This window comes from Phalangium opilio, unplaced genomic scaffold, assembly GCF_054372755.1.
Source record: "Phalangium opilio isolate 3A_F unplaced genomic scaffold, DU_Popi_V2 ptg000059l_1, whole genome shotgun sequence".
Classification (NCBI taxonomy): Eukaryota; Metazoa; Arthropoda; class Arachnida; order Opiliones; family Phalangiidae; genus Phalangium; species Phalangium opilio.
In genome coordinates, this window is record NW_028324176.1 from 1,761,618 (window position 1) to 1,787,869 (window position 26,252).

General features: G+C 37.6%; 1 protein-coding gene across 1 annotated transcript; it reads right to left on the reverse strand.

The window, feature by feature from the left end:
- Window positions 1-6,950: 6,950 nt before the first annotated feature.
- On the reverse strand, window positions 6,951-14,234 carry LOC149667293 (uncharacterized). Its single transcript, XM_089841419.1, has 7 exons — window positions 10,475-14,234; window positions 9,927-10,376; window positions 9,531-9,716; window positions 9,016-9,098; window positions 7,959-8,103; window positions 7,078-7,455; window positions 6,951-7,015 (listed from the first exon to the last, which is right to left on the reverse strand). Exons 1-7 carry the CDS (start codon window positions 14,232-14,234, stop codon window positions 6,951-6,953), a joined length of 5,067 nt encoding a protein of 1,688 aa, XP_089697545.1.
- Window positions 14,235-26,252: the final 12,018 nt, after the last annotated feature.

Below are 26,252 nucleotides of genomic sequence, written 5' to 3' on the forward strand. Positions count from 1 at the left end.
GACTAGTTAATTTTTAAGTAAATAAAACAAATTCCTGAATAATTTGACGGTTTTTTTTCAAAATTTGCCGTTATCAAACTTTGAAGTATATATCCGCATTTCCCCAAAATTTACGGTTATCAATTATCGAATTCCCAAAAAATTCAACGATTTTCCCAAAACATTTCAGTTTTGGCCGCATTTATATTTCCGTCCTATTATCAGAAATAAACAGTTTCCGTAAGTTTAAAAATTCCATAGCTATAACTCCGGCGCGAGTACGTCAGTCTCCCCCGGCTTATTTTGCAAGATTGAGTGCAGAATGCGTTAAGCGGATAGCGGCTTCAATGGCGGTAAGTGCATGGATTTTAAAATTTTCAAAAATATTTTTGACCAACTTGCGGCGGCCAAATAATTTTTAAACTATTTTCTTCGGACTCCTCATAGTCTAATTAACTAGAAACCATTGTTAGTTGGGTAGGTCACGGAAAGTGCAATCCTACCCGAATGCTCTTCAGCCATAGACATCTCATTGCGGTATTTTTTAAGGGAGGAACTTTTTGAAATGAAATCTGAAACAATTTTCTAATAATAACGTCGCCTTAAACTCTGAAATTTTAATTTTAATTGTATTTACGTTTTCTGAATCACCTCTCTTTGTGCAATATAAAACAAAGCAAGCTTTCCCAGCATAGCGAGGGCTCCTAGTTCTCGATTTCATAGTTTTGACCAAGGTTTACTTAAACTTATTATATTTCTAATTAAAATAAAATTTACACAATTTAAAACTTTTATCCTGGAGTTATTATAAACACCGCAAGTTGTACATGAACCCGTGAGCAGACGATGCTAGTGACTTGGTTCGTAATTCTAGCCAATCAGCTTGAGAGTGCGCTTTTTTAAACCGATCCCCCTACACTTTAAAACGAGAACTAATAACTAATTGCAATTATAGTAATTATATCAATTTTGACATAAATAAGTTTGGACCTTAGGTACAAATTTATTTGTGTATATACAAACGCAAAATAACACGAAAATATTTTTAAGAAAATAATTAATATCAAGAGCAAGTCTTTTAGCGCCATCTACCGTGAAGTATTATTACAAATATTTGGCCCCCGATATGGCTAGCGCCCCTGAAAGTTGTTTTCTGAGTATGAGGTTTCCTAATTCGTCTATAGACTTTCTTTATTAAAAAATTATATGAATTTTAATTGCTTTAGGAAACTGTGCAAACTGTTAGCCAGCGCTAAAAAAGACATTTCAAAGCTATTTGTAACATAATATTGTAAGCAAAATTGTTCTATATGTGGTACATAATAGTAGAGCTTCTTTTTTGACTAAAAACCATCTAGCTGTAGATAACAGTCAGGCCAAAAATATAAAAAATATTTTTTAAATTTAACGAGACGGCAGGGTTGATACGCCCACCTAGTTGTAAATAGATCTTTTTAATCCGCCGGGGCTATTCTTAATAAGAATTTCTTTGCCAGTAGGTTGTCAATAAAACTACTAGTAAATTATTGTTGTTGAAAGTTGGAAGTACTGTGGATTTAAGTAAGTATTTGACGTTTTGTATATAAAATAGAGGAAGATAATGTTGAGAGTAAGGATGAAATGCGAAAGCGTAAGGCAAGGGAAAGGATGAGGGCAAAAAGGTCAGACCCTGAGTTTAAGAAGAGAGAAAATGAAAGGAGAAGAGTTTTAGCAGCTCACAAAAAAGCTAAGGCTAAAGGTGCAGCTTCTAATACTTCTAGTCCTAATTTGTTTGTTAGTTCTATTGAGTCGCCTGTTGGCCACGGTAGTACTAAGGATAATGTATTAGACGGAAGATCTAGTGAAAGCGCTGTAAGAGTCGGGTTATTACTACCGACGAACCGATGAATTTGGTTAATAATAAATCATTTAGTTCTATAATGGTAGCGAACGATGAACAATTGCTTTCTACGTCTCATGGCCATGTGTATCCGTTAGAGAGAATGAGAATCTGGAGACAAAATGAAAAGTATAGAATGAAAGAGACGCGATCTAAGGCAAAGAAGCGTGAGAACGAGTCATATCGTGAAAAAGAAAATCAGGTTGGTGTACTTACCAAGCGAGTGAAAAGGCTTGATGAACGGTATAGAGCAAGCGAAAGAGTTAAGAACCAATTAATTAAGACTAATAAACGCCGAGATTTAGAGTACGTTGAACTTGAACGTGTTAGAAATCAGTTGAATAAGGCTAGTAAACGCCAAGATTCTGAGCACCTTGAAGCAGAACGTGCTTGTAATCAGATGAAAAAGGCTAGTAAACGCCAAGATTTAGAGTACGTTGAAGCAGAACGTGTGAGAAACCAGTCGACTATGACTGAAAGTCGTGCAAATGTCGAGTTTAGGAACTCTGAACGTTCTAGAAACAGATTGTTTGTGGCAGAAAGGAGGGCAAATCCTTTAGTTATAGATCAGACGTATTTTAATACCATAAAAGAAGGTCCAACGTTGCCATGTGAAGGCTGTTCAAATCTTACTTTAAAGCATCTGGTAGCTTAGTTAAGTCTGCGGTGTTTTGGGCTGTCCCTGGTATTTACCGTCTTGAGCTGAGTGACAGAGTATTTTTAAGCAGTGCTTGTAATAAAGCTGTAAGGAAAAACGAAATACCCAAGTTTTCCAAAGAAAATGGATTTGAGTTTCCTGAAATTCCGGTTGAACTAGTTTATTAGTCAAATTTAGAGGAAAGAATGATCTCACCACTAATACCTTTTATGCAAATAAGGTTTTGCTGTGATCAACAAAGAGGAATTAAAGGAAACGTGGTCAATGTTCCTATAAATGTCAAGTCTACCGTTTCAGTGTTACGTATGTTACCACGTGAAACAGATACTATTCAAATTGAGTTCATGAGAAGAATGTGATTTAACACACCCTATTTGTATGAAACTGTTAGACCAAAAACAATGCACGAAGCTCTTAAGCTTTTGGTGAAAACGCCGTTGTATATTAAGCATGGGATAACCGTTAGGAGCAATTTTTTAGATCCAATTCCAGAAGAACTTGAATTTATTGTTGACGAAAATGACCGTCAGTTAAATCATGGTTATGCTTTAAGTTAAAACCCACAACGGTCAATGAATGTAGAGCATGAGAATGATAGCGATGAAATTTGGAATGAACCGAATGAAGTTAATTAATTCCCAGTTGGGAATCAAGACACGTTGTTAGTGTCATTGTCCGATTTCCTTCCGACTAACACCATGCATGTTAAGTTTGCTCCTGGTGAAGGTCTAACTCCAATGTCTTTACTCTATGACGAGGACGCGGAGGAATTGTCATTCCCCAGTATTTATGTGGGTCTGAAGAGAGACCTTAAGGTTGAAGGTAGTTTCGGGGACATTGTTTAGTGGGAGCTTCGTAATATTGATGGGCGTTGTGCTAAAAATCCGTCTAAATTGTTTTACACTTTGTTAAATTGGAAACTATGAAAGTTAGAGTTTCCATACAAGTTTGTATGAGGAAAACTAAGAGAAAAGATGGCTCAAACTACACTGCTGGGTTTTTATCGTCTGCTTGTGCACTCGATTCAATTATTAAGCAGGATGATGGTTTTAGAGTATTAGAAAATTTGCAGTCCTCGCCTTCATATTGGCAGCATAGGCAGAAAGAGTTGATGGCTGTGATTAGGCAGCTTGGTACGGCTACCTTTTTTATAACGTTTTCAGCTGCGGAAGGCAAATGGCCTGAGCTTTTGAACATACTGAGAGTGACTTCGGGTCAGGATCGCTTGGCGAATGATGATATTGGCAATTTAAGTTTTTCGGAAAAGGCAAAGTTAATTCAGGATGATACTGTTACTTGTGCTAGATATTTTGACCACCGTTTTCGGGCTTTTCTTAAAGCTCTGCAAAAGCTAGGCTCTCTTGATTTTATTGAAGATTATTACTTCAGGGTTGAAATACAGAAAAGAGGCTCTCCTCATCAACATGGGTTGATTTGGATTAAAGATGCGCCGAAGCTTAAAGGTGACTTGTCAAATATTAAAGAAGTAGAGGAATATATTGATAAAGTTATTTCTTACGCTGGTAAATTGAACGATGATGATGGGGATTTGTTAACGTCATTTCAAATGCATAAACACGCGAACACGTGTAGGAAGAAGGTTAAGGTTCAGTTTGTCGTTTTGGAATTCCATTTTCACCTATGCCAAGAACTCTTATTTATGATCCGAGATTGAGAGAACCGGGTAGTCATGACGAAGAACTTAATGTGAGAACAATTCCAAGAAATTGCTTGAGCATTTTCAATCGAAAGAAAAATAATAGGGATTCCAGTCGATTTTACTGAGGTAGTAAGGGGGCCAGTTGGGGCAAAATAATCATGGGCAGAAGTAGGAGTAGCATCAGCAAGGGGAGTAAACAATTCTACAGGGCCGGTAGGCCCTTGTAGATATGACTTGACACCCTTCCGTAATGTTAAAGGAAAATTCACAGTTTTTAGGGTTAGCGTCCCATAGAAAAAGCGTTAAAAATGCAATTGTCATAGGCCATACGGAAAAAGTATAGCGAAGTTATTTTTCGGAATACTTCTAAATTAACAAGCATTTATTAAATGGGAAACTTACCTGTTTCGATTTTTAATTATCGAAGTCTAAGTATTGTACTTTAACTAATTAACAAAGTACATCAAAAAAGTACTTTTGGGTCAGAAGTCAGCCTAACCTTATAGCGCGCTTAAACCTATTTCTTCATTTCGTTCTCGTTGACAACTAGAAGGGCCTAGGGCCTAGGTTTGTGGGTGCTAACAAGTTACGTTGACATATTTCAAATGTTGGCTTTCTTGCTGATTTTCCTAATTTCTTAGCAGTAGACGCTAACAAATTACTTTGGTATTTCATCCGAGCTTGAGCACCTTTATATGTATTTTCTAATTAACTGTAGCACCCTTAATAAGAAATACGTCGTTATCAGGTCGAATGTTCGTCTAGAAAAGTAATTCAGGTAAATAATTACAGTTAATAGAGGTTTTTATATCACTTAAAGTAAGCTTTTCGACGTTCTTTACGGCCAAGGCTTAAGTTTTAGTTTGTCTATTTAATATAGTGTTTATAGTGTCTTTCCTTTTAAAGATTATAAGAAAGCTTATTTCCAGCACTGTTTTGGATTGGAATTACAAAAATACGCAGTCTGCTTCGATTCATGCTACAAATCCTAACCCCTAGGGCCTAGGTTTTACGCTACGTAACTTACTAACTTAATACTGTATTCATCATGACTGTTTGTTGGCGCTTCTAGTTTTAAGTAAAAAATGGCATATCTACCCAAGTGTTTATGGTTTAGAAGAAATCAACGGTAGTGTTTTCACCCTGTGAAGAATTCAACTTCAAAATATTACAGGAAAAATGACAAAATGTTCAATGTGTTTTCCCTACGGCAGTTAAAAGAGTGGTGTTTACATTAGCGCATATAATTCAACATTCTCATTTGAGGACAGGTATACACGGTTTCATTATTTGTTAATCTCACTAAAATGCTACTAATTGTGAAGGTGTGTGATATAATTCCAGAAACTAAACCAATGTAGAGGACCAGATTATTCGTTAAAACAATTTTGGTCATATTGAATCAGTCATACTGTGATGTTACGTTATCATTTCATAAACTATTTGTTACCAACAGTGAATTATTTAATTTATAAATAACAGTGGTGCTGGTTAATCCAGGAGGACAGTGTCGTTATATAATTTAATAAGTGAAATAATGTTCGTGTTTGCATCACAGATTCTCTCAACGTAACCACTTTGGAAACGGAGGGTTACGTTGTTTGCTATTTCCACAGTCCACATTGCCGTTTGTTTATTGGTTTAAATTGCTATGATTTGTTTAGGTATTTTATTTAGTTACTGGTATTTAAGCTAACCTATAGAATAACATCATTCATTAACATATTGTATAGATAATCTTTACCACAAACCTAGCACAGGATATGATAAAAATTGAACGCAATGTGTTGGAAATAATCAAAAACTCAATCTCATGCTAGTAGTAGAGCGGTGGAACATGAAGTTGCACTAAGTTATTCTACTGTTCGTGCCAGTTTGCAAGGGCATTACTACCGGCATAATTAAATCCCCCTACATCAAGCCTTAACGGCAATACCATTAGTCTTACCATGCGTCATGAGTTTAGTGGTTGCAAATGTAATGTAAGACACGGACAATCCTCTGGAAGAGTGCCTGAACCACAATGGTAGACACTTAGAATATTTACGTTGAGTTGTTTACCAAACAGTTTAGAGGTTGCAATTTGAGACCCAGGTTCTAAGAGACTAAGACTAATCGTAGGACTGTGCTTTAATATATTTTGTTGCATTCAGGCATACAATAAAACATGAATTCTAAACATTTATTTACACCCTGTATAATTTAGTATGACATCTCCCGTTGGCAGTATTGGGGGTTTTACATAAAGGAAGCTGTTGGTCTGATCTCGACAACACAAATATTTTTCTTCCTTATTTCAAATACCGTCGTTTTAAAACTTCTTTCATAAATTAAGTACAACATTATTTGCTTATCGAAATCAATGTTTTTGAATATAAGTTAAATGTAATTAACGATACTTAAATACTTCTTTAAGCAATTAGAAATAGATCAACCGAAAATGTATGACGGTAAAGCAAAAATAAAATTATTCAAATTTGAATCACAATAAGACTGAAGTGACAGATATTTTAAAAAAACGTCTTGGTTTGGACCAAGGCCGAAAAAACAAACGATATGTGTGAGGTTTATCATTTGACTGAAGTTTCAGATATTGCAATTGTTTTAGTTATTTTTATCCATTTTATCCTTAATCAATATTAAATTCAATCAAATGATTTTACTGTTAATCGATCCATTCCCTCTAAATTAATTGAAAAAATTACATATCTACGCTTTTTCAAGAACAATTACATTTCCCGAAAATATTCGGGCAGTCCGAAACGACATGGTGCCTAATCTTGTGGCACTTCCAGCAAATCACGGCACTCCAAATCAATGGCTGTTTTGCGTTTGAAATCTTAGAAGTGATTACAATTTTAGGGATGTTTGTCCTAGGGATCCATCCCATTGATCCAAAACGCTCCCAATTTGTTTCTTCCTCGTCCATAGGCTCTAGAGGGCTCCATTGACGCGGAGGAGGAGGGAGTGGAAGATAAATTGGAGGTTCGTTGTCTGGAGCAGATTTTTCACTGATGGTAGCCGGGTTTGTAAGGACTTGCGCCCTGAACTTGTGATACACCGTAATGGGTTCGGTTAAGCTCGTTAAGCGAGGAGGTTGAGTCAGATACGGGGTTAATGACCAAGAATTTGATGATATTCTTGTTATCGAGACTGGTTCGGCATTAGACGATCCGGCCAACGATGAAAATTCAGGGGGGGGGGAAGGAGGTGATTGGAAATTCAAAGGGACAATCCGAGTAGGGTTTATCAAATCTCCTTTTTCTTCCTGAGGGACGCCTAAAATTAAAGCATCTTCATCATCAAAAGGACAATTTTCGCCGTATGCCCTTTTGAATAACACTTAAAGCACGAGTGTTCAGAATTGACGTAGCGATTCGGCATATAACAGTCCTTTCCCTCATGACCCATGTCGTTACAATTGAGACATTTTTCTTTTCTCCACGACTCCTCAGGACAATAATCTTCCAAAACCTTGACAAATTTCTCCGTGACACTTTGCTGCCTTTGCTTCTGAACTACTTTTCCTTAAGCTTTTTTTAGGACATCGAATAACCACGTAGTGGCTTCAAGATACCTACATTTGTTCAGTAGAGTTTTAAGTGTTCTACGTTGACTTTACCTACATTATGCCCTGAGTTAGCATGGTCTAACTCGTAGACTACAGGGGAATGCTTTTCAACTATTCGAAAGGGACTTGCCAATTAAAGACTAAGTTTTCTCATGATTTGACCTGCCAGACTTGACAGATGATGGCTCTCCATCCATACTAATGTTCCTACCTCGAATTCTAGAATCTAGAGGATCATTTCGGAGGTCATAGTATTTTTTCTGATGAGCTTTAGCTAATTTAGATAATTCATTACTGAATACTAATTGTTCCTTTAGAACGTTTAAAGCTTCAGCACAGTCAGGGTTATCAGGGTCCTGAATGGGTTCTTCAAATTCTAAATCCCAAGGGAGACGTGGCTCCCGCCCTAAATTGATAAAGAAAGGGGATCTGCCCGTGGTTTCTTGGGGTGCGGAATTTAAAGAAAATTGAAGGTCTAGGGTTTCATCCCATCTGTCATGGTGATTCCCTACATAGAATGATATAAGCTCGCCTATTACTCTATTTACTCGTTCGGTGGGATTTCCCTTAGGCGTGTATAGGGTAGTAAACTTTGGGTTAATTCTAAAATTTCTGCACGTTTGCAGCCAAAGTTTCGACGTGAATTGTACCCCTCTATCACTAAGAATAGCTTTAGGAGCTCCCAACCTAGTAATGATAGACTTAAAAGCTTGAACACAAGTCTTACCTGTTATAGTCTTTAGTGGAATCATTTCCACGAATTTGGTTATATAATCGACCAATACTATTAAGTACTTACAATGGTGTATACTTTGGGGGCAAGGTCCCATAATAACGACACTAATCTGATACCAAGGACTTGCTATTTCTGAGGGTTGCATTAGCCCTGGCTTCTTTAGATTTCTAGCCTAAAATTGTTGGCATAAAGTACATCCTCTAATATAATCCTGGACATCCTTTACTATAGTTGGCCACCAATATCTAAAAGCTACTTTACTTAAGGTCTTATCTTTGCCCCTATGAGCAGACATAGGGTGGTCATGCAACAAACGTATGGCATCTAATCTTAATCGAGGTGGTAAATATATTTTTTCAGGATAATTTCTATATGGTCTTTTGTATAAAAGATTATTCTTAAGTTCGAACAATTTATGCCTAACAGGGTTAGGATCTTTTAAGGAAGTTAATAAAGGAGAAGCAAAAGGGTCTCACATATTCCAATGTAAATACTGAATATAAGGCTCTAGGACCTGGGGGAAGTATCTGACCTTAAACAGAGTCACTAGAGGAAGTTGACGAACTACTACCGGTATAATTTGAACTTGTACCACTACTAGTTGGATCCAGTATACTAGTAGATAAAGAAGGGGAGGAGCAAAGATTTATCTCGATAAAGCGTCAGCAACTACATTCTCCACTCCTTTCTTATGCTTAATTTGAAAATCGAAAGTTTGAAGGTACATTGCTCATTTAACTAGACGAGAATTCGGTTCCCTGATGTTAAACAGCCACTGTATAGCCTATTGATCAGTAGGGACAGTGAATTTCTGACCTTCTAAAAAAGGCCTAAATTTCTTACCTACCCAACAAATGGCTAAACATTCTTTCTCGCTAGTGGATTACCTAGTTTCTGCGTCTTTAAGTCCTGTACTAGCGTACGCTATAGGAACTTCTATATTATCTTGGATTTGGGAAAGAAGGGCACCTAACCCTGCATCACTAGCATCTGTAGTTAAAATGCACGGTAAATCCCTTCTAAAGGAAGCAAAATGATGAGCCTTACAAATTTCTTCCTTGATCTTTTCGAACGCCTGATGCTGTTCGATACCCCAAATAAATTTCTGATCCTTCATTTTAAGTTTATTCTTTTTTTTCCGCTCCCCCAAAACTGGTACTCTCTCTTTCTTAGAGGTGGTCCCTCCAAAATTTCCCCTGGCCGTCTCCAACAAAAGTCGCTTTTTTTTATGAACTTTGAAAATTTTATACATGAATATTTTTAGGAATTTAAAATTGCCTCCACCAATATTTATACCTCCACCAATATTTCCCACACTCCCCCCATGAACGTTTACGTTCATCACAAGTCCACTCATTTAATTTTTAATTCAGTTGATTTCGAGGGGATGTATTAGATTAATCGCTCTTCTAACTATTCCTCCACCTGCCACCCTTAACGTACAAGAACGGATTTTACCGTCCCTACCTTGGAAAATCTCTTCCACTATCGCTAATTTCCACCGCTGTCTGGGCATATTTGAGTCGCTTAAAATGACAACCTTTTTAGGTTTAATCATTTGCTCGATGTCGTAATTTCTATCCTGAGGAACTTTATGAGCCGATCTAAGCTCCATTAGATATTCAGAAGTCCATCTTTTCCAGAAGCTATTCTTTAATTTTTCTGAATATAAATACCTCTTTAGCACAACATCTCTCGCTTTTATTTCCATAGATTTTAACCCAGACATTGGTGGTAGCGTGGTTAAACGCTTTCCCACTAACAAGTGGGCAGGGGTCAAGGGTACCGGCTCCAAAGGGTCACTGCTCTGGTACGTCAGAGGCCTGGAATTGATTTGCGCTTCCACTTCGGATAAAATTGTGGTTAACTCCTCGAAGCGTAATAAGGCGTTTTCTAAACTCTTTTTTAGGGCTAACTTAACAGTGCGCACCATCCTTTCGTAAAAACCCCCCACCAGGGGGCCCGCTCGACTATGAATTTCCAGGTTATACCATGGTTTCCAAAAAATGCATGAACTGTATCTCTATTAATTCCTTTCCATAGTTTCTCTAAATCCCTACTCGCTTTTTTAAAACTTTTGGCATTGTCGGAATAAATGATTCGACATAAGCCTCTTCTCGCTGTGAAACGCCTTAACGCCAGAAGAAAGGAGTCTGTACTAATTGTAGAAACCAATTCCAGGTGAACAGCCCTAGTAACTGTGCATGTAAACAAACATATGTAGGCCTTTGGACCCCGTTCTCCTCCTCCATTTTCCCTACGTACGTACAAGGGACCCGCGAAATCAACCCCCGTTATTTCAAAGGGGGGTGATTCCACGACCCTATCTTCCGGTAAGGGGGCAGTTACTTCTTTGAAAGGTTTAGAGCTCCATTTCTTACATATTATACAATCACGTAATCGTTTTTTAATAAATGGTCGACCGCCTATAAACCAATATTCTGAACGAATTTCTGCCATAGTATTACCTAATCCCGAATGAAACAGTCTGCTATGTACTTCATCAATTAACAATTCAGTAAACCTATGACGTGGTAAGATTGCGGGATGTTTTCCCTCTCTAGAAAATTTTGATTTTTGCAATCTACCTCCCAATCTCAGAACATTGTTTTCATCGAGAAATGGCTTAACATTAGCTAATTTAGAACATTGTTCAATTTTTCCCGCTTTTTTCAGATCTTGGATTTCACTTGAAAATTCTTCAGTTTGGACTCGCTTTATCCAGACAGTTTTAGCTTCGTTCAGTTCAGACGCTGTTAAAGGCGTGATTACCCTCTCTATTTTTACTTTAGTTTTTGCATTTGTTATAAACCTCAACACCCACGCGGTTATTCTCAACACGCGGTGCAATGAGCTATGCTCCTCTAACTGTAAAATTGGCTCTGTTTTAGTTATCGCGCACGCCATTTGATTTAACTCTAATTGGGTTTTCCTAGTGGCTGCCTTGACCGTCTCTTTTTCTACTGCTGTTAACTCTCGATCAAACTTTTGAGGCCAATTTTCCTTTTCACAGGCCAACCACCAGGGTCCTGACCACCAAATATCGCTTACAATTAGCTTCTCTACCGATATGCCACGAGTTAAAAGATCCGCGGGATTGTCCTTCCCCAGACAATGTCTCCACCATTTTGGTTCGGTTAATTGTTGACTTTCTTGTAGCCTATTGGCCACAAAGGGTTTTCTCTTTCTCGCGATGTCGCAAATCCAATAAACCGTTACTAGTGAATCTGTCCACATATAAATCTTTTCAAGATCAAATTTCTCTACCTCTTTAATACGGTGGACCAACCTAGCTCCTAACAACCCCGCCATTAACTCCAACTCTGGAATAGATCTCTTGTTTATTGGTGCTGCTCTTACTTTTGAGACTAACATGGTACTTGAGATGGTACCATTTTTCGCGACTACACGCACGTACAATACGGCCCCGTACGCTCGCTCGCTAGCATCACAATAGCAATGCAATTCTTTCTCGAGAATTTCCCCTTTTTCGAGGGATCCGACACTATTACGCGGAGCCGCGATTTCTTCAAGCTCTTTCATCTCATTACACCAATTCTTCCAAATGTCAATAAGCTCAGTGCTCAACTCCTCGTCCCAGTCCTTTCCGCTCAACCAAATCATTTGGTAAAGAATTTTCACGCGCACGGTATACGGCGTTATTAGCCCGAGAGGGTCGTAAATACGACTAGATAACTTTAACACGCCGCGCTTTGTATTTGGTATTGTTGGAATATCTCGTGTTATCTGTTCTAGATCAAAAGAAAACACGTCGCTTGCGGGAACCCATTTCATCCCGAGAATCTTCAAACTTTTATTTTCGCTTGACATGATGATTTTCTCATTTTTCTCGCTAGCGTCCCAACCTTCTTTTCTGAACATCTCATTTAGAACCTCTGAATTGCTCTGCCATTTTCTGAGGTTCATCTTTGCTTCACTCAGAATAAATTTCGCTTCTTTCGCTAATTTCAAAGCCGCATGGTCGTTGTCAGCCCCCGATGTTAAATCGTCTACGTATAATTCGTAGTTTAACTTTTCACACGTTTCTGGGTAGATTTCTTTATATTTGTTCAAATGGTATCTAAGAGTAGCAGCCAGGTGGTAAGGACTACACGTAACACCAAAGGATACTCGTGTCCAACGATAAACGGTTACTTCAGGGTTTTTGCAGTAATTTGATTGTTCGCTAGGCCACAAAAACCTGACCGAGTCTCTATCCGCTGGTGCCAAAGAAATTTGCAGGAAAGCCTGCTCGATATCTGCTACCACTGCGACCGTCTTAAATCGGAACCTAATCAACACGTCTAACAGCTCTGGATTCAAATTAGGGCCCGCTATTAAACAATCGTTCAAAGATTTCTTTCCTTTCTCGCTAGAGGACGCATCGACTACCATTCTAACTTTGGTAGTAGTCTTTACTTCATTTACGACCGGCTGGTGTGGCGCGTAATAAATTAATTTCGAATCATCTTTTTCAAGTTCCTCTTGATTTACTTTCTCTATCATCCCCTTTCGCTCATAATCGTTCAAAACGTCACGATATCGAAGGAAGAGTTCGGGATCCTTCTCAAACCGCCTGAGAACTCCTTCTAATCGCTTTCTTGCCATATTCAAATTTGAGCCCAACTCTGGATTATCTTCGCTCCACGGGAGGCCAACCTCGTATCGTCCCTCTACTAACCTTACGCTATCTTCAAACTTTCTTTTTGCTATTTGATCGAGGGGGTCCTCACTTTTACCCTTGAGCTCCATAATACCCAGGCTTTCAAGATCCCAAAACGCCTTCATCCGTGCATCTAGTTCCCTCTCAGGTTTAACTAAGGTCACTTTCATAACCTGAAGGGACTCGCTACTATAGTTATGATCAAGAATTGTCATATTCGCTAGAGTACTTTGGGGTCCCTGAATTACCCAGCCAAACATGCTGTTGGTTGCCATTAAGGATGGACCTAAACGCTCATTCTGTGTATAAATTATTCTCCAATAGTGATCCGAACCGATCATTATGGATATCTGGTTATCATCTATTCCTTCGCTATCGCTGTCCGCTAGTTTCAAATTCTTTTCGTTTAATTTCTCTGTTATCGCTGAATCTGGAACTCTAATTTTTGCAGCGCTAATTATGGGTGAGGTGATCGCTTCTACGGTAATACTTTTCCCTTCATTATGTAGACTTTTTAACTCTATTTTCACCCTTTTAGATTTCAAAAGGGTTGGGTCGCTATTTCCAAAGGTATTTTTTACCTTTATTTCTTCCCTCCCCATTTCCTCAAGCTCAAGCCTTTTTGCTAAATCCTCTTCGACAAAACTCGCTTCGCTCCCCCCGTCAAGTAAAATTCTGGCCTTTACCCACCCATTTTTTCCCTTCGCTAAAACCCTAGCTGTTTGGAGAAGAATGCCCTTACTCTCCTTCCTTCGTCCCAGTGCCATGGTTGCTGGAACGGTATGGGTTATATTTTCGACCTGGGTCCTCTCCATAGCCTGAACCCCTTCTTTTTGTTTGTTGGGTTCTTTTTCGCTTTCGCTCTCCCGCTGTTTTTCACATATGGCAACATGGTGGCGGCCTTTACACTCGCTGCATACAATCTTGGACCAACACTCTCTCGATGTATGACGCTCTTTTAGGCACCTGAAACATCTTCGCTTTTTTCTTAGAATGTCTTTCTTTTCCGATAGGTTATACTTGGTACAAGTTACGGGCTTGTGCCCCTCCCGATCACAAAAAATACAAAAGTGTTTTTCAACCACCATGGTGGTCAACGCTGCAGCTGAAGAAGGTTTGGCACGAACTTCTTTGAAACGCTCTCGCTCGGGTAATTTTACCCGTTGGGTTTCCCGCTCTTTTCGCTTAGGCGCTACGTCATCGAATCGTAACTTTGATAGTGCTTCACACCGTTCACGACTTTGTTACTCTACTTTAATGAAGGCCAATACATTCTTTATGTCCCAATTTTTCGTCGCCTTGTTTGTTTTCGTATACTCTAATCTGATTGAATTGGGTAATAATCTCAAAAGCATTGGACATAAGAAATTCTGAAATGTATTGGGATCGACACCCATATTTTCCAAACATCTAATTTCCACGTCACAGGCAGAATATAATTTTCGTAACCCGTTTAAATCTTCAGCATCGCTTACGGCGTTAATTGACAATAAGTTGTCAATATGTAAGTTGATTAATTCGTCTTCTTGTCCAAAATTCTCTTTCAAAATGTCTATTGCCGCGTCATAATTTGCTTCCGTTGGGGTGAAGCCTTTTAGTTCCAAGGCAGCTCTGCCCCCGAGATAACTCTTGAGGTAATTAAATTTGTTTACCTTGGATAAGTTCGTTCGCGAATGAATCGCGGAGTCAAATTGCGTCCAAAATTGCAGCCATTTTGCGCTATCACCATCAAACCTCTCTATCTGAAGTTGGGGTAGTTGTACTTGTATCTCATGTGTTTGGGTGTGGCCCCCACTTGCTCCCGCTACAGTGCTCGATCTGCTGCTTTGTCCTTTTAGGTCCGTTATTGAATTCTCAAGTAGTACTTGGTGCATAGTTATTTGATCTTCAAAGTTTTGTACATGCTCAATTTCGGCTGATAAATTCTCTAGGGGTATCAACGGCTCCATATCTTCATTCAGCTCCTTCAATGCTTTACGCTTCTGATTTAAAATCGCCAAAATTGATTCAAGTTTAATTAGGTTGACTGGCGTCCGTGAAAGTTCTCTATCCGTTTCTTTCTCTAATTTGTCCAACGCTGCGCACAAAAAGTTTCTTTTGACTTTCAGTCGGTCCATATTTTCTATCTCTTCGGCAGACATTTTGTAAATCAAACACTTTTCTTTGTTCGCTAAACTCTTCTACGCTGCGCTAAGTTTTCGTTGTTTTCGCGTTACGCTAATCTATCTAAAGTCCCGGGTTTCGGCACCATGAAATAAACTCTCACAGAATAAACTTGTGTGGGAGGCGCTAATAAAATAGACTTAGATATAATATTTACGAAAACAACATCGCTAACACTTTATTTTAAAAAGATACAAAAAGTTCGTCTTTCCGCTCGCGGTTTCAAAACATGACTACTCGAAATTTCCGTGGACCGACCAGGGGCTCTCCCCCTTTTAACACTTTTTTTTCCGCTCCCCCAAAACTGGTACTCTCTCTTTCTTAGAGGTGGTCCCTCCAAAATTTCCCCTGGCCGTCTCCAACAAAAGTCGCTTTTTTTTATGAATGTTGAACATTTTATACATGAATATTTTTAGGAATTTAAAATTGCCTCCACCAATATTTATACCTCCACCAATATTTCCCACAAGGAGCTACTGTTTGGGAGTAGTGATTAATAAACCTATTATGCCAACCTGCCATCCCTAAAAATCTCTGGATTTCTTTAATATTTTAGGTGGAGGGAATTTCTCAATGGCTTCAATTTTGGAAGGGTCAATATGCACACCATTTTCATTAACTATGTGACCAAAAAAGTAGCTTCTTTTTGAGGGAAACGACACTTCTTCAACTGAAGGGTGAGACCCGCTTCCTTTAATCTATTTAGGATGTATTCTAAACACGTCAAATGTTGATCCCAATCCTCGCTCAGAGAGATTAAATCATCTTAATAGTCAATTAATTGGAAATAATCGGCGTCTCTCCTCGCTCAGAGAGATTAAATCATCTTAATAGTCAATTAATTGGAAATAATCGGCGTCTGTAAAAATCTCGTCAATTAAACGCTGGAAAGAGCTAGGGGCGTTACAAAGCCCGAAAGGGAGTACATTAAACTCGTACTTTTCCATATGAATCACAAATGCAGTTTTAGGACTACTCTTAGGTTGCATTTCCACTTGCCAATAACCTGATTTTAGGTCAAGGGTCGTAATAAATTTTGGTCTCCCCACTCAAGCTAGCATATCCTCAATACTAGGCAAGGGATAACGGTCTTTAATGGTAACACTATTTAGTTTACTATAATCAGTACAAAACCAATAGGGTTTTCCCAGTTTTATTTGATCAGCTAAAACTACGGGCGAAGCCCAAGGAGATACGGAGGGTCTAATTATCCAGCCATCCAACATTTTTCTAACATGTTGTTCAATTATTTTCTTCTTCTTCTGATCATTAACACGATAAGGCTGAGATTTTATGGGCGGACTATTACCCGTATGAATCTCCTGGAAGACTAGTCCTGTTCTTCCTACTTTATCCGAAAATAATTCAGGGAATTTTAACAATAGGGATTCTAGTTGCTGACATTGTTCATCAGAAATAAGGGCTGCGGAAACCGCTTCCCTAATACTATCTACAATCTCCTTATTTATTGGATCCTTCTCATGTGGAATTGAAAAAGGGATCTTTAAGCTACCCACTAAACATTGTGAAGATTCGAAATCTAATTTGACCCTATTTTCCTCAAGGAAATCTTGTCCCAATACAAAATCACTAGTGAGGGAAAGAACGATATAGAATTGAAATTTAAATTGTTTTTCAATTTCATTTGACTTAAGAGAGAACTCTAGTTCTTGAGAACCTTTCGTAAAAGCATAACGGCCATCGCCCCAAACTACACAATGTTACTGTTCATCTTCAGGTAATTCGGAAGAATTTCAAATTTTGTAAATCTTTTGCCATTGATCTAAACCAACAAAAGAAGTATCTGCCCGCTCTCTAATTTAGCGTGTACTGTCCCGTGTTCAAAATTTACGGGAATAGTAACCCTTTTATAAATTGAACCTCTTATAACGGATTCAATCCTTAAAGGGAAAGCGACACGCTTCTTTATAGAAGTGTTTATTGCTAGTCTTTTTATCTGGACAGTCGGGCGCAAGGTGTCCTAGTTTCTGACAATTATAACACGTAATAACGCGTATAGATGGGTAGGATAAAGCTAAATTACGACCAGTGGATTTTGATCTTTGGTCAAAATTTCTTGCATAGGTTCTCTGACTATTTGAAGTATTTTGAACTCTAGCTTTTGATCTAGAGTCTAAGGGTTTTAAGGGATATTCCCATTTAGGATGTGGAGGTGAAGTAGGGGAATTATAAGGGCTTTGACACTGCCCAGGGGAACATTGACTATGAGCGGAGCCCCAATTTGCAGGGCAAGATGACTCAGCCTTTGTTATAGTCTTAGATTTAGGGGAGATTTCTTCTTCTCTCTTTTTTCAGCATTCCTTTTCCTTACTTGGAGATCCTTTTCAATTGTCCTACAGGAATTTCGTAATTACTCCATGAACAACTTGAGGATTTGTACTATTTTTTACCAATTGAGGTTAAGTTTTAACGATAATTTCTAAACTAGCCGCTATTGAAGTATTAACTGCTATATTTTAGCTACGGCATTTGCCTGAACAGTAGAGTTGTCTACTAAAGTTTGAAGTAAAGGCATTAGACAATTCCATACATCCTCAGCTTGTGCATCAGGTCCAAATATTAAAGGTTGTCTCGAAGAACGAGGATGGTTTTTAACTTTAAAGTTACCCATATCAACCGTGTAACGGAAGGTGATGTTAATCCTTGCTATAAAGTGATCGGGATCTTCCTGTACTGGGATGATGTGCAACCAAGTACGCTGGCAGGTCCCTTTCATCAAAACAAGCACCCATCTTTTAGGTCAAGGCATGCTTTGCCCCAATTTGCTTCATCTGAAACTTTCAAGTTGCTCCAAAAGATAAAGAAGCGATGACGGAATGAACCCCCTTTTCATCGTCAGCGTGACACCCAACACTGTCATTACCATTTCTGTACGGATTTACAACGGACGCGTTGAATTTGAACTTGGTTTTTTGTTCAACCTTTTTTTTAAATGAAACAATTGTCTTGGCCATTCATTCATTGCTTCGTGGGTCACGCCCCTTACATACCTGTACTCCTTAAATTCTGGATTTGTACAGATGTACAGCACTTTCCTATTCATTATTTTTTTGTATTTTTGAACAGCGGCTCCAACGTCCGGCTGAGATACAGGAAATTGACGTTTAGGTGGAATCCCGGATGAAATTCAACCATTGCTTTTCGGCCAAATATGTTTTTCCCCATAGTAAACGTTTGAGGAATGTTAACTCGTGATTCTGAAACATATTAGTATAATTTTTCATTATTCAGAGAATTGGATGAAAAATTCGTCCTGAATTATAGAGCAATTCAACGTTGTAAATAAATAGACTTCAATTAATGAATTGGTATAAATAGACTTGTATAATTAACACGTAAACAAAATAAAAAAACATTAGACACATACGTGGTAGTGGAATTTTTCTTATTTCCAAGTCATGATCTCTTGGGGGAGATGCATTAAAATAAGAAACTTGTATAATTAACACGTACACAAAATTAAAAAAAAAACACATTCGAAATTATTTTTAATATTTGAATTATTTTGGTCCTATTCTTTGAGGAACCGGCTGGGTTCCGTTTCGTTGCTCAATGAATTAAAGCCGTGTGCTATTGATTTTAATTTTCGTAAATAAAAACGCTTAAAAAATATAAGACAAATTCTAAGAAATACTAGAAAAACATGTAACAAATTTGCATAGTGAAATATCCAGGAAATATCTCCGAATGATTTTAAAATTCAAATTAGGTTCAGATCATGGATAAAAAATGCGCGTGAGGAAATTTGTTTTCACGCTATAGGATAGGCAACTCCCTATCTCCTACGACAGCTTATTCTGCATATACTCTGTTCCAGCTTCGGTAGATAACGTTCCTTTGTACATACTGACAAGAGACGGAGGAAATAAGGATTTAAAATATATCAGATTTTTTTTAGCATTTGAGCTCCAAAAAACTCGGAGATATTTTAAATCCTGAAAATACTTTTCTTCTTCGTCTCTTGTCAGCATGTACAAAGCTACGTTGTATAGAGACCTGGCATTGCGCGTACTGACATCCGAAGCTGGAACAGAGTATATACAGAATAAGCCGTCGTCGGAGATAGGGAGTTGCCTTCTTATAGCCTGAAATATTAGAAATATTAGAAAAACTTCTAAGAAATATGTTTTGTTTTACAATATCATGTCTTCTATCTTCACTTTAAATTTTTATTAAAATTAAACTTACCGCTTTCTTCCCATTGAGATTTGATATAAAATAACACTGATTTGATACATAGTCTAATCCGCGTACAAATTTTGGACTGTTGGGATTTGGGAACGTAAAATGTACTACCCCAATGGAAGGCTTTTTGGAAATGTATTTTTCCCTTCTTGAAGGTATTAAAATTTCTGTCCCCCTCCACGAAAAGCCATCTCGAACAAAGGTAAGGTATTCGATACAAAGGGTCAGGTGAAGTTTTCAACAACAACTAAAATAAATGACAGCAAAGCAGCCTTTACGCATAGCGCCCTTTCCGCCTGAAACTAATCTCTTATTCGAGCTACCTTGCCGGTATTTCCCATCCCCTATGGCTAATCCAAAATCTCTATAGCAGTATCATACTTATGGAACATAGCTCATAAACTTATGGTTTTACTTCTTTCGTATTTTTTACCTCTCCGAGTGACGATGACGTCACGGAGAGGTTTTACACTGGACGTGTCTGTGTGTGTGTCTTTCACCGCGTTCGCAGTTTGCAAATCGGAGCAAACGTGTTCGCAATTTCCGGAAAGTAAATTTTTGTTTGAAAATGTAGGCCCTTGTCATGGCTCGGAGAGATTTATTTGGTTTCCCAACTCGTCATAGCTAGAGAGCGAGGCCCAGGGGTTTACCAAGTGGCCACCTTTTTTCCGTGACGTCAAAGATGTTTATCTTATATGTGCGTCACTGGTTTATCCCTGGACCCCAACTCTCGCGCTTTACAAAATTGTTTCTAAAGATTACTGAAAAGAATAAAATTAGGTACGGTTTTAAAGAACTTTTTTCTAGTGGTTATATTTTTTTACATGTGTTGTTGAAATTTAAGTGTTAAATATTTGAATAAGTTGATTTGGATAAATAGAAAAACTAAAAAAAAATACAAAGAAATATTTCAGAGTGCTTGTTTTTTATATTTAATAATTAACAGCTAACAGCCTTTACGCCTGAATCTGAAACTCTAATTTGAGCTACCTATCGCTAATCCCAAACGTCGTTCCCCGAAGTAGCTCTCAGTAAATCTCTATAGCATTAATAAGTATAGGTAGTGTCATACTTGTGGAACATATCTTATAAACTTACGGTTTAACTAATATTATCTGTCTAAATTGTCAGTCTAAATAAATTAACTTGTTTGTAAACTAATAATCCATTTAATATTTTATTTCGGTAATCTACATTTACAAAGCAGACTCCGCAGGTGGTTGCGTTTCCTCCCGATGGTGAGACTAATTTTTACCTCAGAAAGCAAATACTCTCTCTGATCTATTATTGTGGGGACGGCAACGTCTTGAATATTAAAGACACGCCTCCCGAGTCGCCAGGAATTCCGGGGGAAATCTAGATTTGCGTCCTCACTCTAAAGTCAGCAGAGAGATTGTAGCAAGCGAGTTGGAGCTTTCAGTTTATACTTCCGCGGTTACTCATAAATGTTTTAGTTAGGGCTTGCAGCGTAATAAATGAATATGGATAAAAATTATTCTATTATTGTACGCTTGTTGAAAATAGTACAACTATTGTATAGTATTAGCCCCCAGCCATTGTTTAATGATCTTTCCCTCCAATTTGATAACGTAAAATATTTTATTAACAATAAATTATCTTTGTAAATATGCATAGTAGACAACATACAATTTTTCAATGCTCGGGGCTTTGAGTCTATGATGAATACCCTATAAAGTTTATTTAAATCTGGAGGAGCATGCACGAAACACATTTATTGACACTAAAGTAGTTTTTTTTTCCTCTTTTGGCTTTTTTGTGTTTTTTCTTTTGTGTCTTTTTTCTGTTTTTTTAAAGATTAGCACCGTATCAGCCTAATTATTCCCTTCCCTATTTTACTGATCTTAGCGTAATGTCCCAGGAACTCCTTCTAAGCGAAATCTTATCACAGGAAGGTCCCTAACAGCTCCTTGGGGATCTACAACTCGCTGTTGAACTGCGGCATTTAACGCAGCTTCAACGGGGCAACTGCAGGTGCGTCAACATGAGCTACTGGAATGGAGTCAACTGCTTTTGGGCCTCCACGAACTACTGGTACTGGGACCCTATTCTCTAAAAATCCAAATCATTTGGACGATGATCCAAATCTAAACGTTTGGATCGGTTCCATTTGGACCGGGCGCTTAAAACCGTATTCTCTAACCCAAATCCAAAACGAGATTTGGATCTCCCACCAAACCTTTATCCAAACCAAATGTACGTCACTTCCCCTTTCATTACGTAATTTTACTTACTGTTTTTTGGTTAATTCTTTTGTAGAGTTTAATATAAAAGTAAAATGTTTTTGAGCCCTGGATTTTTGCATGTTAGATTGTAATAATTTTGTAAAATTAAGAAACCTCTTAATTTGATAGTTTAAGCTTATTAGGCCTAATTAATATCAAGTGGGAAATTAATTTGAATGAAAAATAGGTGGATATCTTTTATTAATTGGGAAATAATGCACACAATATTATATTTGAATTTTAGAAGTTAATTTATTATTTATTTTGTGTATATAAAATTCAGCGTTAATTTCACTAAGGCAATAAATTAATTACCTACGAGGAATTAACTAGTACATATGTTTAATATTAAAATTTAATTGTTTCAAAACTAATAAGGTTTTGAACTGGTTTTTGTAATTTAGTTATTAAAATTTGTGATTGTCGATTGGTCAATAATGTAAATTAACCAATGGTGGAATCAATTTTTTTAAACTCAATGAAACTGAAATATCAATCAGTCATCTACTGAAAGAGGTATCAACCTACATTTTTTTTCATAAGAAGGTAAATAAGGATTAGATGGCTTACTGCTTCAAACAAGATTTTTAATCACGAAAAGAATATTTTGTTAATTTTGGTCAAATTTAGATATTCGGTAATCTAGTTGATATGACTAAAGCACTTTTTGCCCATGCCTATTTTAAACTTTAATCACAGATTTCGCTTACCATTTCACAATCATAATAAACACTACTGAAGGACGCAAATCTATCTGTGATCGGTAACGGTGACCAATATAGCAATTTTCCCAATTAATCGGTTTGAAGGTCATTTGCACATTTCTATTCGTTAATTTGAAATGTTGCGAGAGAAATTTGAATGGAATATAAGTAGATATCTCTTGATATCTCTTTCAGTAGATAAAAAATTGGTATTGGTATTTCAATTAAGCTTTGATATCAACATCGGTTAATTTACGATATGGGCTTATGATGGTAGTCTGTTTATAAGATTAAATCGTTACTTTAAGTGTCACTAGACAGTATCTACCTCCAAAATCGAGAGTTAGTAACTTTATAACATCACAGGATATCCGAGGGTCAATTTCTTAGATCATTGACTTGTGATAATCTGACGAAGGCTCACTATAGCTCAGTCTACTAGCTTTTGGCAAGGCCTAATACCGTTTTGCTTGACTTGTCGCTGTCAAATTCATTTTAAAGCATAGATCATATAGTATCCACCCTCTATTTTCATTTCGCAACACACGTTGGATTCGTAAACCTCGACGCCACCGCGATTAGAAGCATTAAAATGCAAACACAACAACACACTGAGCCAGAAGTCCATTAAATTAGCCTAGGAAGTAACCAAAAGCGGGGTTTGGTACTCCGCTCTCTTGTGTAGCAATACTGAAGAAGGGCGACACATTCGCCACCTCGCGACAATTTTTCTCAGATCTCCGGTTTAGGTGCGACTCGTACGCCAAAATTTGACCTATCGAGAGAGAAAAAACTATTGGCCGAAAACGCCCCCTTCCACTGTAAAACCGAGCCCGCTTAAAAATAGGAGAAGGGATGGGGGTGTGAATTTTGGAACAGTCAAGGTCATTCAGTTTTTTATGACTCTTCATAAACCTATTCACAAAAACTATTTAAAGGGAGGGTGAAGTAGAAAATCAAGTGGTTTTTTTATCGATTCCCCTACTATTTACAAGACCAGTCTGCATAGTCAAACATTCAGGAAATACTAGCTCCGAATGATTTTAAAATTCAAATTAGGTTCAGATTTAAAAGATAATTTTAAATAAGGACGTCCGACCAATCGCGTAACCCACTGCCTTTTTATAATTAGTAGAAGAATCGACTAAAAAACCACTTGATTTTCTATTTCACCCTCCCTTTAACAACCGTGACCGTTCCTTTTTTAATTTTTTATAAAGCAAACAATCTACCCTTTACAGATGCACCGTTCATGGGCTGAAGAAGTCAGGCCCCGCTCACGTCAAGAAAGACTTTCTAGAGAGGACCTCGAAATTTGTAACTGTGTTAGGAAAGGGGAAAAAATTTAACCCCCTATCCATGGAGTAAGAAGGAGTTTTTATCCCAGCAGAGACGAACTCTATACCAGCCATTGTAATTGTTCACTTCCTAGGGTAATTTAATGGACTTCTGACTGAGCTCATACATTTTTAGTAAATAACATTTCTCACGACAGCTGTTTTCGGGGCTGAAGCGACCGAAAGACGGCAATAAAGAAAAATTTTCCGGTCGGTTAAAGGGGGTAGTTTCGAGGGAACGAAATTCAAATGCAAGGCGCGTCCATCAACAAACAACATTGAATTCGTAAATACGGACGTTTTACGCAATTATAATATTGAAATATTATACAATTAAATGATATTTAAGAAAACAAAGCACTCATTTTAATATCTAAACTTTAAAAATACGACGGTACGAAATGGACAAGTAAGGGGGCTTAATACGAGGGGCAAAAAAATTATTTTTTAATAAATGCCAAAAATCAACGGTAGGCCAAGGCTTAGCGCAATTTCAGCGCCTTAAAAAAGTGCCAAGTTTAAAAATAGATTGTGGGACAATAAAAAGGTGGAAAATTATGATATTAGGCTTATGTTAAAGCTTGAAACTACTTTATATTATATTTAAAATCCATCCATAAGCAAATACTCAAAAAATATGAAAATGACCACGAAAAAGAACCCACTCTCAAATTTTTTCCCCTTAAAAAAATATGGCAGCCACAAACGGGGTGAAAAAGGCGAAAAGAGCTATCCAAATGACGATTTGGCCGGCCATTTGGCTTGCCAAATGTTTGGATAGGGTTTGAACCAAATGAAAGGGATTTGGAGATACAGAATAACGATTAGTGTCATTTGGGGATGAATCGACCCCAAATCCAAATCATTTGGATTAGGAACGATCCAAATGTAGTTAGAGAATAGGGTCCCAGGTCCAAGGTGGCGTACCGAATATGCCAAAGGTGGCAGGTCATCATGCAAAAGCTGTAAAAGCAGCATAGCTAATGATGAGCGAAGAATGGCGGCAATTGTTCGGTGACAAATGTTTGATGGAAAGGTAAATATCAAAATTGAGCATCTGATGTTGCGAGTAACATTAATTTCTTATTGTGAAAACAGGTTCCAAATTGGTACCATTTTCGGTGCTTTCTTTCAAAGTTTAAAGTGTCAGCTGAGGCTGACATCTCACACTTTGAAGCTTTACGTTGGGAAGATCAAGAGAAAATGAGGAATAAAATTTCGAGTGGGTCAAGCAAAACCCCATCTAAAGGAACAAAGAGAAATAGCTCCTCCATTGAAATTCAAGACTTCTCAACTGAATATGCCAAAAGTAATCGGTCCTCTTGTAAAGGTTGAGGAGAAACAATAGTAAAAGATAAAGTTCGCATTTCTAAACTTGACAAACAGAGTGAAAAAGCTAGACGATTTGGTCCACTACCAGCGTGGTATCACGTTGATTGCTTTGTACAAGCGAGTGAAACTTTGGAGTATTTTGAAGATGGCTCTAAAATACCTGGATTTAAGACACTCGGTGTTGAAGATCAAAAGGCCATCAAAGAAAAAATAAAGAAAATAGAAGTAACTCCAGTAAAGAAGATAAAGAAAGAGGAAGTCCCTAAAGAAGATCTGGGCGAGAAGCAAATTCTTAAGGAACAGTCTAATTTATAAACATCGTGACGAGCTTGAAAAAAATCATCTTAAAAAAAAGAAATAGTGGAACTTTTAGAATGTAACGACCAAAAAATTCCTACAGGAAACAGCAACATTCTACATAGACTTTCCGATATCATGACGTTTGGATATCTTGAACCTTGCACAGAATGTGACGGTGGACAATTTGTTTTCTCAAATGATGGTTATCACTGTACTGGAAATGCAAGCGATAAGAGAAAATGTATAAATGTAACAAAACTACCAGGAAGAAAGCCTTTCCAGATTTCAGATAGCCTAAAAGAGGAATATCCATTCTTAAACAACTACAAATATATAAAGCGAGACCGTTACTTTTCTACAAACGCACCTACTCCAAGTTCACCAAAAAATTTGCCATCAACCTCGGGTATCAAGAGAAAGCCACAACCATTGGATAATGCTAAAATAGTATTAGTTGGTAATCTTCGAAGTTCCAAAGATGCTCTGAAGAAAACCATAGCCCGATTTGGAGGCAATGTTGTCTCTCAAATTGACAAAACTACACCTTGCGTTATAAGTACCAAGGAAGATGTTGAGAAAAATATCGAGAAAATTCGTGAAGCTAAGGAACACAATGTTCACGTTGTATCTGAAGACTTTTTAAGTGCTTTGGAAAATGGAGGTTTAGTTCTTATGATCCAACAATACAGCATAGCCAGTTGGGGTGGAAATCCTGAAGACAGAATTAATTCTTACGCTGCTCAAAAAAGACTCAAAAGTGCGGCTGTAGGAAAAAGTGACTCAACATTCTCATCTGGAAAGAATACGAAAGTTAAACTGAC

Bases quoted from the DNA above. Each gene is read 5' to 3' on its own strand.
- LOC149667293 (XM_089841419.1), bottom strand. From the start codon at position 14,234: ATGGTGGTTGAAAAACACTTTTGTATTTTTTGTGATCGGGAGGGGCAC. The intron at 10,377-10,474 runs GTATAACCTGGA...AAAAGAGTTTAG, and splicing joins TGCATTTTTTGGAAACCATG to AAAACGCCTTATTACGCTTC. The intron at 7,456-7,958 runs GTAGGAACATTA...CTTTAATTTTAG, and splicing joins TCTAGATTCTAGAATTCGAG to GCGTCCCTCAGGAAGAAAAA.